At 29.0% G+C, this 17701-nt stretch overlaps 1 protein-coding gene across 1 annotated transcript; it reads right to left on the bottom strand.

Annotated features, from left to right (window-relative positions):
- Positions 1-361: 361 nt before the first annotated feature.
- LOC121267593 (putative serine/threonine-protein kinase) lies at positions 362-2687 on the bottom strand. The gene is made up of 6 exons (XM_041171540.1): positions 2369-2687; positions 2118-2233; positions 1810-2026; positions 1438-1675; positions 1161-1311; positions 362-1031 (listed from the first exon to the last, which is right to left on the bottom strand). The coding sequence occupies exons 1-6, from the start codon at positions 2556-2558 to the stop codon at positions 714-716; spliced, it is 1230 nt and encodes a 409-aa protein (XP_041027474.1). The 5' UTR covers positions 2559-2687; the 3' UTR covers positions 362-713.
- Positions 2688-17701: the final 15014 nt, after the last annotated feature.

Below are 17701 nucleotides of genomic sequence, written 5' to 3' on the forward strand. Positions count from 1 at the left end.
AATTGATTAAATCGCTGGTTTTTCACTAGGAGGTGTGACTCTAAATGATTGTTTGCACCTATGAGGTGTTGAACCTTGGACATGATACACCAAGGCCAAAGCCTTCACCACTTGTACCTACCCCTTGGGTTTGCATATAGAATCTTCCTATGTATATTGTTCTGTTCAAGAACGCTTCCAATCATCTAAAGTACTTTAGTTTGTAGCTATTGATTAATCACTATTACTAATATAAAACCCATTTAGATTATAAGTAGTAATTCGTGCAGAAATCAAATTAATCTGTTCTATTTCATTCAAGAATGACTGCTCTGTACTTGTCAAAAAAAAAAAAAAAAAGAATGACTGCTCTGTAATCATATTAGAAGAAAAAAATTCAATCGAATATAAATGAAATGACTACTTACATAGTTCACAAGATCATATCTCCAGAAGATCAAGCTCAAAAAAACAATTTTGCTGCAGAAATCTCAGCTCCAATTGTAAAGGCTTCTTCAAACACAGCCATTGTTGGTCTTATCTAAACAAAACAACACACGAAAACTGCTTTTGGGACAAGTTGCCTGGTGCTTGCTGTGGCTAAAACCCCAGTCCCCAGTGGAAAGTGTAATCTCTGAATTGGAGTTTGAAAAATTAAGCTTCTAGCGCAAAAAGACACATTCCCATTTTCTTGTTCCTCATTAAATGCTCCAACTTGCAAGGATTTTGCTGCTTCATCGGCTAACATTGGCTGAACTCCCTATGGTTGTCCCAAAAGAGGAACTTGAGCGCTCAGATAAAGGGGTTTGGCGCATTCTGATATTCATGAAATCAGCAATAAGTCCAGGTTCCGAAATCTTGACATTTTTCATGTCCATTTCATTGTTCAACATCTTAACAACCATTGACATTCGTGGCCGGTGCTTCACAGTTTCCTGAGCACAAAGTAGGCCAACCTTGAAGAATCGGACAGCTTCTTCCTCCGGGAAATTCATCTTAAGGGTCGGATCCACCAAGTTTACAAGCACTTTAGCCTTGTAGGATTCCCATACCTGCAAATTCTCACACACAAAATAGCTTCATGTGAAGCGTATGATAGCAGCCGTTTGAAAAAGGATTCTCCTGAAGATAAATATACAGTTTGAAAATGATGTATCAAAAACTCTGATTTGATTTGTTACCTTCTGAACTAGGAACTGTTCCCCATAGCCCAGGCCAAAATCCACGACTTGCCGCCCGCTGACAATTTCCAAGAGCAGCACCCCGAAGCTGTAGACATCTGATTTTCGAGTCAAATGTCCGCTGATGGCATATTCTGGAGCCAGATAGCCTCTTTTGCATTTGTGAATGCAAGAAAACCCCACATTAGTTTTCTCATTTCAACAAAGATAAATCCAAAGAGATTTCACACGAGGGTTGGTACTGCTGTGTAGAATTAGATGATCAGATTCCACTTACAATGTTCCGGCAACACGAGTACTAACATGGGTATTGCTGTCGGAAAGCAGCTTTGCCAGCCCGAAATCTGAAACTTTTGGGGTAAAATTTCTGTCAAGAAGTATGTTGCTGGCCTTGATATCTCTATGGATAATGTGGGGTTGAACCTCCTCGAGGAGATAGGCAAGTGCACGAGCCACTCCTAACACAACATCCCGCCTTACTTCCCAACTAAATCTCAACCTGTTCTGCTCTCTGCCTATCAATCAAGAACACGAAACAATAATATATACTGTTTGTCAACAAGGAATTTCAGATAACACCCAAAAAAATTCCGTCCATGATAGAGCTGTATCAATGGCGGATTAAGGAACAACAAAGATGTGCTCTCACCAAGTAAGGTGTGGGCAAGGCTGTTGTTTTCCATGTAATCGTAGACTATGTATCTATTAGCTCCATCAACACAACAGCCTCGAAGGGTAACAAGATTCTCGTGTCTGATGTCGGAAAGTGACGCTATTTCAGCTATAAACTCTCTCTCGCCTCGCATCGAGTCTAGTTCGATGGACAGAACTTTTACAGCCACGAGGGAGCCATCTCGCAGCCGGCCCTTCAAAGTCAAACCAAACAGCCTTAGGCTCTGTACTAAAGTTTTATGCCCATTTCTTCGGTAATTTTGAGAAGAAAAGGATACTACTAACCTTGTAGACAGATCCAAAGCCGCCTTCTCCAATCTTGGACGAGGGATGGAAGTCATTGGTGGCTGATTTAAGTTCGTTGCAAGCGAACACGCGGAAATTCTCTAGACTTTGTTCATCTAGATTTGTTGGGTATGAGCAGAAAGCAATTTAGAACTCAATCAAAGAGAAAAACAAATGGATAAAAGAAGGGCAATCAAAAAACATGTTTGGTTGTTATCAAAGGAAAAGAAAACATGTCCGATTGTTCATACCGTGTCTGCTGTTGTCCGTTGCTGATACTGAAGAAAAGCAATTTATGCAAGGGATCTTCATGCTGTAGTAATTCAACAAAATTCTTCTTTTAAGTCTTGAAAGATGGTCTAATCTGCAAGCATTCGGAGCGCTCAAAAAGAATAAGAAAATTGGAGGAAAGTAAAACCCAGATTGGAGACGCCAGAACATACCATGGCTGTATATTCTATATTTTAAGATCCGGATATGACCTCTCCCTGTCTCCTTCTGCCTCTCTATCTGAACGAGTTCCTGTGCATTGGACTTTGAAACTTTCTATTTTTGTTTTTCCTATCTTTCCGAGTTTTTAATTAGTCAACTTGACTAAAAAGCTGATCCTTTTATTGTTACTATTGGCACCGAAAAAAAGTTGAACATTAAATTACAAACATGACAGTACGGACCATGGATAACTTGGTGGATTTAGAGCAGTAAGAGCACTCCCAATTGCTTTTCTATTATATAAAAAATATAAATAATTTGAAGAATGGAGAAACTTCATTCGATTATGTAAAATAAACGGTAAAATACATTTAGTTACAGTATCCTGTTATATATAGTAGGTATTGTTTATCTTGTAAAATTTTTTTTATTATTAATATTTCATTTATTTCCTATTTTTATTTACTTTAATTTTTATCATATAAGTAAATTCTTTTTATTGTTCATCATTTAAAACGCATATATTTTATTTTCTTCTAAAAAATATCTTGAAATTATTCTAAACCAATTTTTTCATATTTGATTTTATTTTTAATTTTTATTTGGCTTATATAATTTTGTTTTATGTGTATAGGACTGAATTATTTTACATTATATATAAAAATAAATTACAAATATAAAAAAAAATATATGGATATTGTAAATTTATTGATAGAAATGAAATATTTAAAAAGAATGAAAAAAGAATATTTAAATGATATAGAAAAAAAATAGATAAGCTGATGGATGACATCTTATAAAAATCAGTATGTAAAATAGAAAAAATAAGTTTTGGTATTGTATTTTAAAGGATGAGATAAAGAATCTATTAGGAGTACTCTAAGTTTGGATTATTAACTCATCTCAACTCATCATTATATTTTTTTAAATTTTAATATAAAATATAATAAACAATTCAACTTTTTAAAATAACAGCATTACACTTACCAAAAATATGTTCGGAATAGGTGTCCCGAAAAGTACATTTTATTTTTTTTTCTTTTTTTCATGTATTTTTTTAATCATCATAAACATTTTAAAAAAAAAAATTCACAACATCTTAAAAAAATAATTTTTAATCACTAAGTTAAAAAAAAAAAAGTCATTCTTTATAATCATTTTATAATATTATGTATCACATCAAATTATATTAATTTATAAATTTTATAAATTCTTTATAATCATTTTTTTTAAAACAGAAGCCATCTTTTGACTAAAACATTTTTCTTTCATAAAACCTATAAATCAATCTACCACCTATTTCCCCGAAAAGTTTATCATAAAATATTCAAAAAGAAAAAATTATATTCTTCATTTCCATCCATAACACACCATATTTTTTTTTCTTTTACCAAATGTATGGTAGATGAATGATGAGTAGAAAAATTCAATTAGTTTAAAAAGAATAAAACTAAAAAAATATAATGTGTGGTGTATAGAGATGATAAATAGCAAAACTCGATATAAAATATATCTTATTATAAAGTAAATATATAATGAATAGCAAAGCTTGTTAAAGAATATTTGTTTTATAAATAAATTTATTAAAATATTTATAGATTAATGAAATTTGGTATAATATATCATGTTATAAAATATATTTTCTTATAAAATAAATTTGACATTTTACATTATTAGGTCAATTTGTAATACTAAAGATAAATCAAACTGACGTCTCGAATGGTCCAAAAAAAAAAATTCATTTTATTTCATAAAAATAAATTTCACAAACTGTACGATTTCATATGATACTTTAGATTTACTTTACAATAAAAATAATTTTATAATCTAACAGACTAAATCAAATTACGCCAATTTATAAATTTATTTTTATAAGATTTCGTAATTAAAACATTTATTAGAGTATTGGTATTGAATTAACTAAATGTCTTTTCATCTTTAAATTTAACAAATATCATCCATATTTGCTCGGCATTAAATTAACTAAATTGTTTTCATCCAAACTATAAGTTACAATAAATCTATTCTTTTTTTCAAATATGAAAAGAACTATAACAAGTCTAAAAGTATTTTTTGAGATTATTATATTATAGATATGAGATTTTTATTCATATGAGATTTTATTATCTATATACATATGAGATTATTATATTATAGATTGTTAGATTGTGAAAATGAAAATGAATATGATCGTTGGAGGTTATTGAAGATAATAAAAATAAAATATAAATTAATTAAAAAAATATAAATAATAATATTTTATTATTATAGAGAGTGTGATGACTAATCTAATGTAGATTTCAAATTTTAAATGATTAGTTAAAAATGAAAAAGTTACGTATTAATTAAAATTTAAAGAATATGATAGTCAAGTCAATGCTAATACTCTTATTGAGAGAAATTATAATCTTAATAGGTTGGAATTGGCCAAATAAATAAATAAAAAAAAAGCACTTATTAAAATAAAAGAATATATATTGATTTGTGTTGGCGGTGGATTCAGGCAAAAAATCATGAGGCAAGTTGAATTGGCCAAAGAGTGTTTCTACAACTGATCGTTGCTATGTTGTTCCAGCGTGAGTTCACCAAAAAGGAAAACCACGTCAAATGTTTGATAAAATAAAATAAAATTAAAAAAAGAAAAAATGACTGTTTGCCGATGATCAAGTCAATGTTTCAGACTTTCGGCTCAGGTATCATAATAGAAGAAGTTGCGGGGATTTCCTCTAATTATGAAAGGCGGTGTAAGGACAAGGTCTGCTTCGTTCATGCAACAACAAAACAAACAGTCTATCATTGTCTATGAATATTTTCACCGTATCCACTTGACTATGAGAAATGCTATTATATCTGTTAATTTGTATCATTAATTTTGCCTATTATCTGACTTATTAAAAAAAAACTAAAACCCCAAACATAAAAAGGTCGAGAGAATTTAGTCTTATTTGGTTGTGCAGTTCAAATGAGATGAGATGTTTTGTTTAAAGTTAAATAAAATATTATTATAATATTATTTTTATTTTAGAATTCAAAAAAGTTGAATTGTTTATTATATTTTGTATGCGAGTTTGAGAAAGTTATAATAATTATATGAGATGAGATAATTTCGTTTTTAAGAAATGTTCGGAAAAAGTTTTCCATCTCATCGCATCTCATCTCATTTCATTCTTAAATATAATTCAAATATAAATGTTTTCAAACTAATCATTATAATTTTTCCAAATTTTCAAATAAAAACAAAAAATAATTCAATTTTTCTAAATTTTAAAACAAAAATAATATTAAAAATAATATTCTAACAATATTTTAACTTTATAATATTTTTTTATTCAACTTTTTCTCTCTCTTTTTCTAAAATCTAATAACTACTTAACTCAAACTATCTCACTACTATTCACAAATAATTTTACTACTATTCACAAAATTCTCTTCTCATCTCATTCCCAAAACTTCTCTAGTCTTTCTTATTAAAAAAAAAAAAAACTTCTCTAGTCTAAAAAAAACTTCTCTAGTCTTTCTCTTTTTGTGTTTTTAGGTGTCATTTTGTTTTAAATATATATTTTTAAAATTCTTTTAATAAGCTATGTGTAGTTTCAAGTCAAAAAGCACAATGAGTTGTATAAATTAAAGAACATTACTCCTAGAATACATGTATGCTTCATAAGCCCTTTGATCTTCTCTCTCTTAATACTTTGGTACATAGATTACAATCTTTTATTTATAAATAATATTATTATACCGTTTCATTTTATCTGCTGATTTTAACCGTTCATGTATTTAATTTTTTAAATTTTTTTTTTTTTACTTTTACTTACTAATTAAGAAAGTGACTATTAGTGTATTAATATATTTTTTTATTTTTTAAAAATATTTTAATATATTAAAAAAATGTAAAAAAAATAAAAAATGAAATTTGTCCTAATGACACGCCGGCACTACCCTTTATTTATAAGTTGGTATAGAAGAGTCAAAGACACATCTTTTACCGTATTGATGACTCGATGAGATAGAATTTGATTTGTAAGATAGATTTATAATTTAATTACAAAGCAAAGCAAATCGTGCCAATAGATTACGGTCCTCCTTCCCCTATTTCTGGTGCTTTTTCTTTTGTTGAGGTGTGACAGTGCAATACGACGACTACTATGATTTGCTTGTTAGAATTCTCTAGATTTCTTAATCCATTGTTGGCAGAAAATGTTACTATTATTTTCATATTGAATGATATATCTTTTACACCACCGCATTTAATTACATATTATGGTTCCTTTAAAAAAAAAATTGCATTTTATGGTATAGTTCAAAATTAAATGCCTTTTCAATATCTAAGGACCTTAGCCTAAGGTTTGCAGGGGCTCTTGCTGATTGAATAGGACTAATACAATTATGATTGGCGGTCTAGATATCACAACATTAATAAATTTGATGTGGACCGTTACTTAATAGTTAATAGACTTTCAAAAGACTTTAATATATCTTTACATTTAAATTATAATTCTTTTCCACCTTATAGTCTAAGATGTAGAGTGGAAATATGTAATTATCGGCCTATTCTGAGTGGTCAAAGAGGGTAATGCCCTACCTTTGAGAATATTTGTGGTTGTAGAAATGTTTCATCCATGACTAGTTTAGAGGGTTCGGTAGCACACCTTGACGTTTTCTTAAAATGATGTCATTTTTTTTTTTGGTTTAAATTAAATGACATAGTTTTGGAATCAGGTTTAACCGTTTAACTTAAACCTAACCCTCCCTCTCCATCCCCTCACCCTGCGCCATCTTTTTCTTTCTTTTTTCTCTCTTTTCTCTTTGGCTCTCTCAATCTCTCTCCCACCCCCCGATCGATGTCTCACTCCCTTTCACCAGGGTAGGGGCGCAATCATCCTTTTCTTCTCCTCTTCTTTCTTGGTTCTTCTTCTACTTTTTCTTCTCCTCCTTCTTGAAGTACGGGTGGCCATGGATTTATAAAAATAACCATGACCACGAGTAGCCGTGGGTAACACCCCTACTAGGTGGTTATGGAGTACATTGGCTTGGTCCAAATGAGATTCGCACTAGCTAGTTGTAGAGCCTGTTGATTCATTCTCAAAATATATTAGCTCTAGGAAGTTATGAAGCATGTCAACTCATTCTTAAAAGACACCGCACTAATTAGTTGCGGAACCCGGAAGCCCGTTCCTTGAGTTAACCCATTCTAGTTGATTGTAGGGTCCATCAACTTGTTCTTCACGGACACCTGCCTTGGCAGTGGTAAAGACATGATGCTCACTCTCAGGAAAAGTTGCAGCCTTGCAAGAAGCTCTAGACAGACTTGCTGAAGTCACTTTTGCATTGGCCCAAGGGGCCACAGGAGGCCACACCCTTGGTGAGAGTTGAGTATCCCAGGGTACGCTCGAGGTTGATCCTGTTGAGTGGCTTAAGGTATGATTCCACCTTGAAAATAGTTTATGAATAGTATTTAATTATTTATAAATAATAATAAAATAATTTAATTCTCAAACATACCCGCACTGCCACATCTATTCTACAGGCTTTAGGCATAAAGTATTACAAGCCCGGACAATGGGTCTCATATTAATGATGTATTTAATAATAAAAAATAGATTATTATAGGTGGGTCTTATTTATATTTAAAACTCACTTCAACTCATCTCAATTCGTCTCATCTCATCATTATAACTTTTTTAAATTTCTATATAAAATATAATAAATAATTCAACTTTTTTAAATTTCAAAATAATTTTTTTAAATTTTCACATAAATACTTCTTAACACATTTTAACTCGTCTCTAAATCTAAATCATTCCTAATACTAAAAAATACTTCTTCATTACTTTATTCATGTGGTCAAAGCCACTATTTGGCTTTTGATTTTGTTAAAGTGGCCCCTATTCTATTTTCAATATTCTGTAGACTTTTTGCTTACTTGTTGTATCAAACGAATGACCAACATCAAATAAGTGGAAGTTTCTACAAACTTAATATTCCTTTTTCCTCTTTTTTTTTTCGATTGAGGTCTGTTTCTCTCTATAGTTACTTGTGTGTATATATATATATATGCGAGTAATATTATACACTATACTCTAATCTTATTTTAATCATTTTAAAATGATATGTGACATATTTATCACTATTAAATGATAAAGAAGCATGCAACAGATAATCATTTAATAATAATAATATATCACATCATACTTAATAGAATGAAAATAAAATAGTAGTATAGTGTATAGAATTTTCCTATATATATACACATATAATACGTATTTATTTTATTTTAATTGAAGTTGTCATAAATATTGCGATTATGAGAAATTATACGTAGAAATCTTACACCTCACACATTCACATAACCAATATATGATTTGTCATTTTTATTTTTATTTCTTTATATTCAAATATGTGTGTTTAAATAAAAAATTAAAATGATAAATTATATATTAATTAAATAGAGGTGTGTGGTGTAAGGCTTATTTATAACATTTCTATGCAATTATAATGGCTTATTATACACGATTCCGACAACCAATCCATGCATCTTCTTTCTCATTACCATAGTCAATTGTTCTTGTTTATATTGGATAAAATAATATAGTAAGGTGACTTATATATCAATAATATATTATCGACTAAAGCTTATGGATAGAATTATATTTTTAACAATATTTAAGTATTTATTAATAAAAAATAACTACAGCTTATGATTTATTTTATTATTCATATACTCGAATCTATTCTACAATAAAAGAGGCTATATATACCCTCAGGAATTGTGGATTTTCTTTGATTTTACATTGGGCAATTACTATTTAACCCTCATTTAGACAATTACATTTTCAACCTATTTTCTTTGAGTTCACATTGCACAATTACATTTTTACCCTCGTTTGCACAATTACATTTTTGTCCTATTTTCTTTGAGTTCACATTGCACAATTACATTTTTGTCCTCTAATTCATCATTAAAAATAAATTAAATCTCCTATTATTCTAATATTAATTCCTCTTGAACAGTGGATTTTGTTTAAGTTCACACTATCCCCATTTTCACAATTACGTTTTTGCCCTCACACAATTACATTTTTGTCCTCTAATTAATCATTAAAATTTTCCATTATTCTAATATTAATTAGGATATAATAATAATAATAATAATAATAATGAACCTACAAATAATCTAAGTTGACATTTTGGTTTATTGAGCTTTTGTGGAACAAATTAACAACTTCAGATTTTTTTATATTTCTTCCTAATTTTAAAAATAATAGTATTCTTTGTATATAATATTATTTAAAAAATAACAATTATCTTCGTATTATATTTCATAATAATTCATAAAAGTAAATCATAGTCATTGGACTAATAATATTTTTATTTTACAAAAAGCAATTATTATTTTTAGACTCTAATTTGTGCATTAGTCTATAATTGTTCTTTAATTTATCATATTCACTATTTTATTTTTTGTGATAATGCATTTCATATTAATATGTTTGTAATGCAATTTTAAATTATTAGTAAAATCGCGTTTTATCCTTTAAAAAATAATTTTGGTAAGAACATACTTTTATTTTCTAAAATCGATATTGTGATTCTAAATTTGAAAAGAATAATAATATTATCTTTAAATTTAAAAAATAATATTTTATTACAATAAGATATCATTTCAAAATATTATCTTCAGATTATTTCTCATAATAATGAATCATACTGAATGACACTTTTTAAACTAATATTATTTTAATTTGGAAAAAAAAACCGTTATACCTTTTAAAATTTCAAATGAATAGCCTACTTATACATTTTATCATTCTAATTAGGGCTGCAACCCGACCCAGAGTAACCGGGTTTATACCCGAACCGACCCGAACCCCCATTTAAGGCGCCAACCCAAATAGACCCGACCCAAATAAAATAGAATCGGGTTGGACCCGTATGACCCGACATTTACCCAAAAAAAAAAAAAATCCAACTTTTGCACATCAATTTATCACATATGTGAGGACAAATATACAAATAGACAATAGACAATTTTTCTCTTCTCACACTGCTGACAGGAAAAAAATAAAAGAGAGAAAAAAAATTCCTCAAGAAACAAACACAAAGAGAGAGAGAGAGAGACGGGATAAATACTGGAACCCGAAAACTTCCCAAAGCTATATCTCGTCATCCTCATAGTTTCTCAGACATGGTTGTGTTGTAAGGCTCAACAACGGTAATAGACAATTTTTCTCTTCTCACACTACCGACAGGAGAAAAATAAAAGAGAAAAAAAAATTCTCAAGAAACAAACAGAGAGAGAGAGAGGATAAATATTGTTGTAAGGCTCAACAATGGTGTCGGAGACCTTCGAGGATGGGAAGATGAAGAAGGTGAGCATCATTCGGTTTGGGTATTCCTCTCTGATCTTTGAGATCAAAAGGGTACCCATACCAGATACATGGTATCGGGCTCCAAATCCATGAGAACATCGCATTGCCCACCTTGGATGTGAAGGATCTCACGCATCTTCGCTTGAAGTCGGGAAACAACGACAATGACACACCCACCACGTTCTCTCCCTTCATCCCGCAACAGACCCAAAGTCCTAAACACATCCCCAGCAGAAAACACAAATCATACCGAGAGAAAGAGAGAGAGAGAGAACGCACCTCTGCAATGATAGAAGGCGGTGATGGCGAACGCGAGTCTTCATTTTCGAGTCAGATTTTTTCATTTTCAAGTCTTCCTTCGACTGGGTTTTTCTTTCGGTTTAGACGGATTCAACGGGTTGTTGGTATAAAACCTGTAATTAACTTTTGAGCCGATGAACCCGTGTTTGTTCGGGTTGAAAAATGCGGGTCTTTCGGACAGATCGGGCCAAGGCCCTTTTTGCACATGCCTAATTCTAATAACAATTATATCCAGTACTTTTATGACATAATTAAAAATAATGTTATTTATTTATTTATAATAATAATAACAATAATAATTATTATTATTATTATCGTTCTTATTATTATTATTATTATTATTATTATTATTATTATTATTATTATTATTATTATTATATACGTGTCTAATTTGTGATCTCATAACAAGTGTAGCAATGCATGTCCTATTATGATTTCAATATAATGAGTTTGAAACATTTGATTTGTTATGTGCTCAATAATTTTACATTTTTTGTTTTCTTCATGTTTTTCAATTATAATTATAAACATTTGTAAAATTTGTTGAATGAACATGTGATAAATGACATGGCATGTAATCAAATAGCATGTATTGTAATAAATGGCATGACATGGCATATTCTATCATGAACATCTCAAATACAATCATACTAAAACTGTATTTTTCACTCATTCAGACTCATTTACAAAAATAGAGTAACTTTGTATCATCATCAACAATTCATACTAAATATAAATAAACATGGAAATGATTTCTTACCCCCACACATACTTAATAATACTGAGAGTAAGTTAGAAGCTAACTTATCTTATTCCACTACTTAGGGGAGTAATCGGTCTGGTTCGGTCTGGTTTAGGACAAAATTTAGGATCAAACCGGTATGTGTCAGTTTTGCATTTTCAAAACCAATTATGCACCGGTTACCCTCTTAAACTGGTACTTTCGGTTTTACCAGTTTTCTGTCCGGTTCGGTCCAGTTTTCTAATTTTTTAAAATGAAATTTTGATAGTTTATCATTAAAAATCTATTTATAAAAAAAAAATAAAAAAAAACTGATTTAATTGTTGAGCTTTCACAATTAATTCAAATCCTCAACCCCAATTAATAAATACTAAACAGGACACAGATGTTATTCAAGTAGAAAAATTACAAAATTAGGGGTGTAACCGGTCTGGTTTGGTTCAATTTTGAACAAAATCTAGGCCCAAATATGTATGTACCAATTTTGCATTTTCAAAAACTAATTACGCACTAATTACTCTCATAAACCGGTACTTTCAATATTACAAATTTTCGGTCCGGTTTGGTCACGTTTTCCAATTTTTGAAATGAAAGTTGACAGTTTATCATTAAAAATCTGTTTATAAAAAAAAACTAGTTTAATTGTTAAACCTTCACAGTTTATTCAAATCCTCAACCCCAATTGATAAACATTAAACATGACACATATGTTACTCAAGTAGAAAATTACAAAATCCTATCAATGTAATTTCACAAACTCAATCACAAAACACAATTTCACAAACTCAATCACAAAATCCTATCAAAGTAAATTTCGGATTCAAAAAGCCCTAATATCACAAATATTATCTATCATAATTTTAAAGTAATTTTACAAACACAATCACCCTAATATCACAAACACAATAATAAACACAATCACAAAAAATCCTAAATTTCGAATTCAAAAACCTTAATATCACAAAAAGCCTAGTATGTAATTTCAAAAAAAACAAAAAAAACCTCTGAGGGGGCACTGGGCAGACTCGGTAGAGAGACAGAGTGAGGTTGAGAAAGTTGAGACTTGAGAGAAGATAGAGTGAGGGACGAGAGAGTTGAGAGAAAAGAGAGTGAGAGACAAGAGAGTGAGAAGAGGCGAGGCCGTAAGGCAGAGACGCAGACGAGAGAGTGAGCGGACGAGAGAGTTGAGAGAAGAGAGAGTTGAGAAACTTGAGAGTTGAGAGACGAGAGACTCGAGAGTGAGAAGTGGCGAGGCCGCAAGGCAGAGACGCAAATAAGATGAGAGAATAAGATTTTAAGAATTAGGATTTAGTTATAGAGGAAACGGCACCGTTTCCTATTGAGTTAATATTGAATGTGTTTTTTCAAAATGATAATTAAATTTTTTTTGATGGTTTGGAAAATTGATTTAATATACTATAGTATAATATATTAGACTATATAATATTATTAACTATTAATATTAGACTATTAGTATTAGTTAAATAGTTATAGACTTATATATTAGTATAGCTATATAATATATTAGACTACATAATAGTATTAATATTAGACTATTAGTATAGTTATATATTAGTATTAGTTATAAACTTTTAGTGATTTAGTATAACTATATTAATTATAAGTATAACTATAGTCTATATTATATTTGTAATATATATAGACTATATAATATATATATTGATATATGTATATATATTTGTAATACATTTAATATACTATAGTCTAATATATTAGACTATATAATAGTATTAATATTAGACTATTAGTATAGTTATATATTAGTTTTAGTAATAAACTATATATTAATATTAGTAATAAACTTATAGTGATTTAGTATAACTATATTAATATAAGTATAATTATAGTCTATATTAGACTATTAGTATTAGTTATAAACTTATATATTAGTATAACTATATAAATTATTAGACTATATAATAGTATTAATATTAGACTATTAGTATAGTTATATATTAGTATTAGTTATAAATTATACATTAGTATAGCTATATAATATATAATCAATTAAATTTTTATTTTTAAGATTAAACTTTTATTTTATAATAACATTATCTTATATATAATTATATTAATAGCATATGATCAAACAAATTACAAATGTTCATATTTAAGATTAACATTTTATGTTAAAATTTATAAATTATAATATGAAATTATTTCATATATGATATATAATTATATATATTATATATAAAAATTTCACATATAATTATACATTATATATAAAACTTATATATATATATATATAATATTTTGTATAATATTAATTTTGTATAAAACTTATATATAAAATATTTTTTATCAACGGTGCGGTCCGGAAAATCGTAAAACTGGAACCGAACCGGTTCCGGCCGGTATGTACATTACAAGAATCGGTCCCGGACCGGTCCAACCAGTCTAGTCCGGACCGAACTGGATCGGTTTTTCAGTTTAAATTTACATCCTTACTGCTGCCTCTTGAATCTTACTTCATAGCTCGTGTCCTATACGAAGTATTAAAGTTATTAACATTTCGTGTCATAATATTCTACTTTACCAAATAATACGAAGGAGAATAATTTAAAATTATTAGGTGCCATACAAAAATTTATTAAATTATATCATATAATTATTTAAATAATACTATGATATAATTAAATACAAATAATATATTTTTACTTTCACATTATAATTAGAAAATGATATTTTTGAATAAAAATAACGGTGGAAGTTGTCGTTTCATAAAATAGACTAAAAAAATACATAGTATTAAAATCTTGTAATTTAATACTACAATCAAATCATAAATTAATGCTAGCACAACAACCACTTTACCAAAGTTGTCAGGTTATTGATATTAATTTTATCAACCCAGGTATAAGTGCTCAAGTTATGGCTGATAGACATAGATCAGGTTTTTGTTATAATGTAATAGCTGCAACACAATCTATTGTAAATGATGTAGGTCATAGTAGTGTAGTGTCTGTTCCTGTCCTTAATAATGTAATGGTTGAAGGCCATAGTGATGGTATTTGAAATGAAGTTTGAAGTTTAAAAAAAAAAAAAAAAATGCTAGCAGTATAATTTATGCCCTTAAATATTTTCTTTAGTATTAAAAATAGAATTTTTTTTTTGGTTTAATTGAAAATAAATTAAGCCCACCTATAATAATTTTTGAAATAATATAAACCCAAGACCAACATATAAACCAAAACCCATAAAATACTTTAAGAATATTAGCATTGGTCTATACATATGCATATGCAAAATTACCTCTTTTGCATATTCATTTTGCCATTCAAGCAAAATTTTCACATTAATTTATACATATTTGGGACAAAATAATAATTTTATTATTATTATTAATTTTTTTCTAAAATCAAATTTTTTTTATATATATTTTACAATTAGCATCCACTACATACATTTGACATTAATATCAAATGTAATAATAAAAAATATAATTTTTTATATATTATATTAAAAATATAATAAAATGAAAAATATATATAATATATTATAATAATAAAATGAATGTGCAGATGAAAATTTGTTGTGTTGTTGAAGGAAGGAGAAGAGAAAATGATTGTGAGAGAGAGACTAGGAGGAGAGAGAAATAATGATTAAAATATGTTTTGTGAAGTAAATAGTAACTCTTTAAATTTAGATAAATATTGTTTATAACTAACTAAATATATGAATATGCATAAATTAATGTAGATAAATTTAAGCTCATATTAATCAAAATCTGTGAGTCAACCCACTTAAAAAAAATATCGAGCTCACAAGAAACTCGGTCATTTAAAGGTTGTAATTAGAAGTTGAAGTAATATCAGATGGTCTGGGTTGATATATAAATAGTAATATTTTATAAGTCTTATTGAGATATATTTGATTGTAAATAATTTGAGATATGTGGTTGAATGCATAAAATATGATAAAATGAGTTTAATTTTTTTTGTGAGAATTTGAAAAAGTAGTGGATCCCATCATTCAATGATTAATTTGAAATAAATTGAGATGAATTGAGTTGATTTCAACAACTAAACACACCCGACCGAAGCTGAAAATAATTCAAACCCAACTAAAACAAAGTCCACTCGTAATATACTTTCACTTTCAAATTATAAATTAGTAGAGTAATTAGGCATTATATAAATAAGCCGTGAAAATCTAAATTCATGAAACATAGGTTTAATTTCTCATGATTAATATAATTATTCAGTTTTACAAGAATTCAAATAAATACTAATATGATGTTAAATAAAATTTTAAATAGTATAATTATATCACCATTGATTACAATAACCAGCAAAGTTTCATTATATAAAGTAAACCTAATCAGCCGTAATGCGTCTTTGTATAATTATATCACATTATACAAAGTTTCATTAAATAGTTTAATTATATCATCAAAGCGAAAAAAAAAAACTCTCTCCTCTGATTTTGAGAGATTAATAAAGAGATACTTTATTGCTCATAAAATGACTTACAACATTTCACTGAGTACAATTGAGCGAATACAACTTGAAATTTCTTCTAAGGTTGCGTTTGGTTCTTAAATTCAGTTGAGCTCAGTTAAGTTCAGTCTAATTTTAAACTAAGTCTAATATCCAAACACACAACTCTCCAATTACTAAATTCATTCCAACTCAAAACTTTCTTACACGTAAAACTCATAATATTTTTCAACTTAAATCATCTTTCTTCTCTTCAAAGAAGATAGAGCAATTTGCCACTGAGAATGTGACGTCCCGATTCGCGAAGCCAACAACTAGCAAGGTTGAAGAAAATCAGATTGATGACACGGCTTCTATTTCAGCCGACAGCATATCAATAATCAAAGTATTTTTTGATGGAAACTTTGCTGGGTTGGCGAGTTGAAGACCTTCTTGATCCTGCATTTCCTAGCAATGGTTTCTGTAAGGTTTGCAGTACCCCCTACGTATAAAATGAGAATGTTTCATTTTTTCATATGACCAATGAATACTGGCAATTGATTGTTACAGCCATTGAGGAAATTGTCACTTCCTATATGTCACCATTCATTTCCTTATCCTGTTTGCAATATCCTGTCTTCGTTGCTTTTGAGCTTCTAACCACTGTTATTAATACTGTACTGTACCGGCCGGTATTTGCCGTACCGGCCACTGGGCCGGTACAAGTACTATATATATTTTGTACCAGCCCAAATACCGGCCGTACCGACCAATATTTCGGCCTGTACCGGCCGATATTTCGGTTTTAATTTTTTTTTTCATTTTTTTACACTACAAGCTCATTTTTTGACCTCCAATTAAGATTAGGCTATTTATAATTTATATATATGTATTTATATATAATTTATTCATATATAGACTATTATTTTGAAATATAATTTATATACATATATTTATATATATAATTTATTCATATATCGACTATCCCAAAACGATACACGAAACGGTACCGGTATCGAAATATTTCGTTCCAGTGCCTTGACCAGTACGGCATCTGGTACAGTATTCAAAACATTGCTTCTAACATGTTTGAATCCACTGTTCACTGTCTATAATCAGCATAACCTGATAGAATCATAAGATCATAAACATATATTCTTTACAAACTTCCTCAATGAAGACCCTAACACTGACCACACTTACTTAAGTTAAACTCAACACTCTGTGATGGTGGAGGATTCTCCACCCCAACCCCAATTAGAGATTCCTTTGCCAAAAAATAGTAAGAGGTACAAACTT

The sequence above is a fragment of the Juglans microcarpa x Juglans regia genome, chromosome 5S (assembly GCF_004785595.1).
Source record: "Juglans microcarpa x Juglans regia isolate MS1-56 chromosome 5S, Jm3101_v1.0, whole genome shotgun sequence".
NCBI lineage: Eukaryota > Viridiplantae > Streptophyta > Magnoliopsida > Fagales > Juglandaceae > Juglans > Juglans microcarpa x Juglans regia.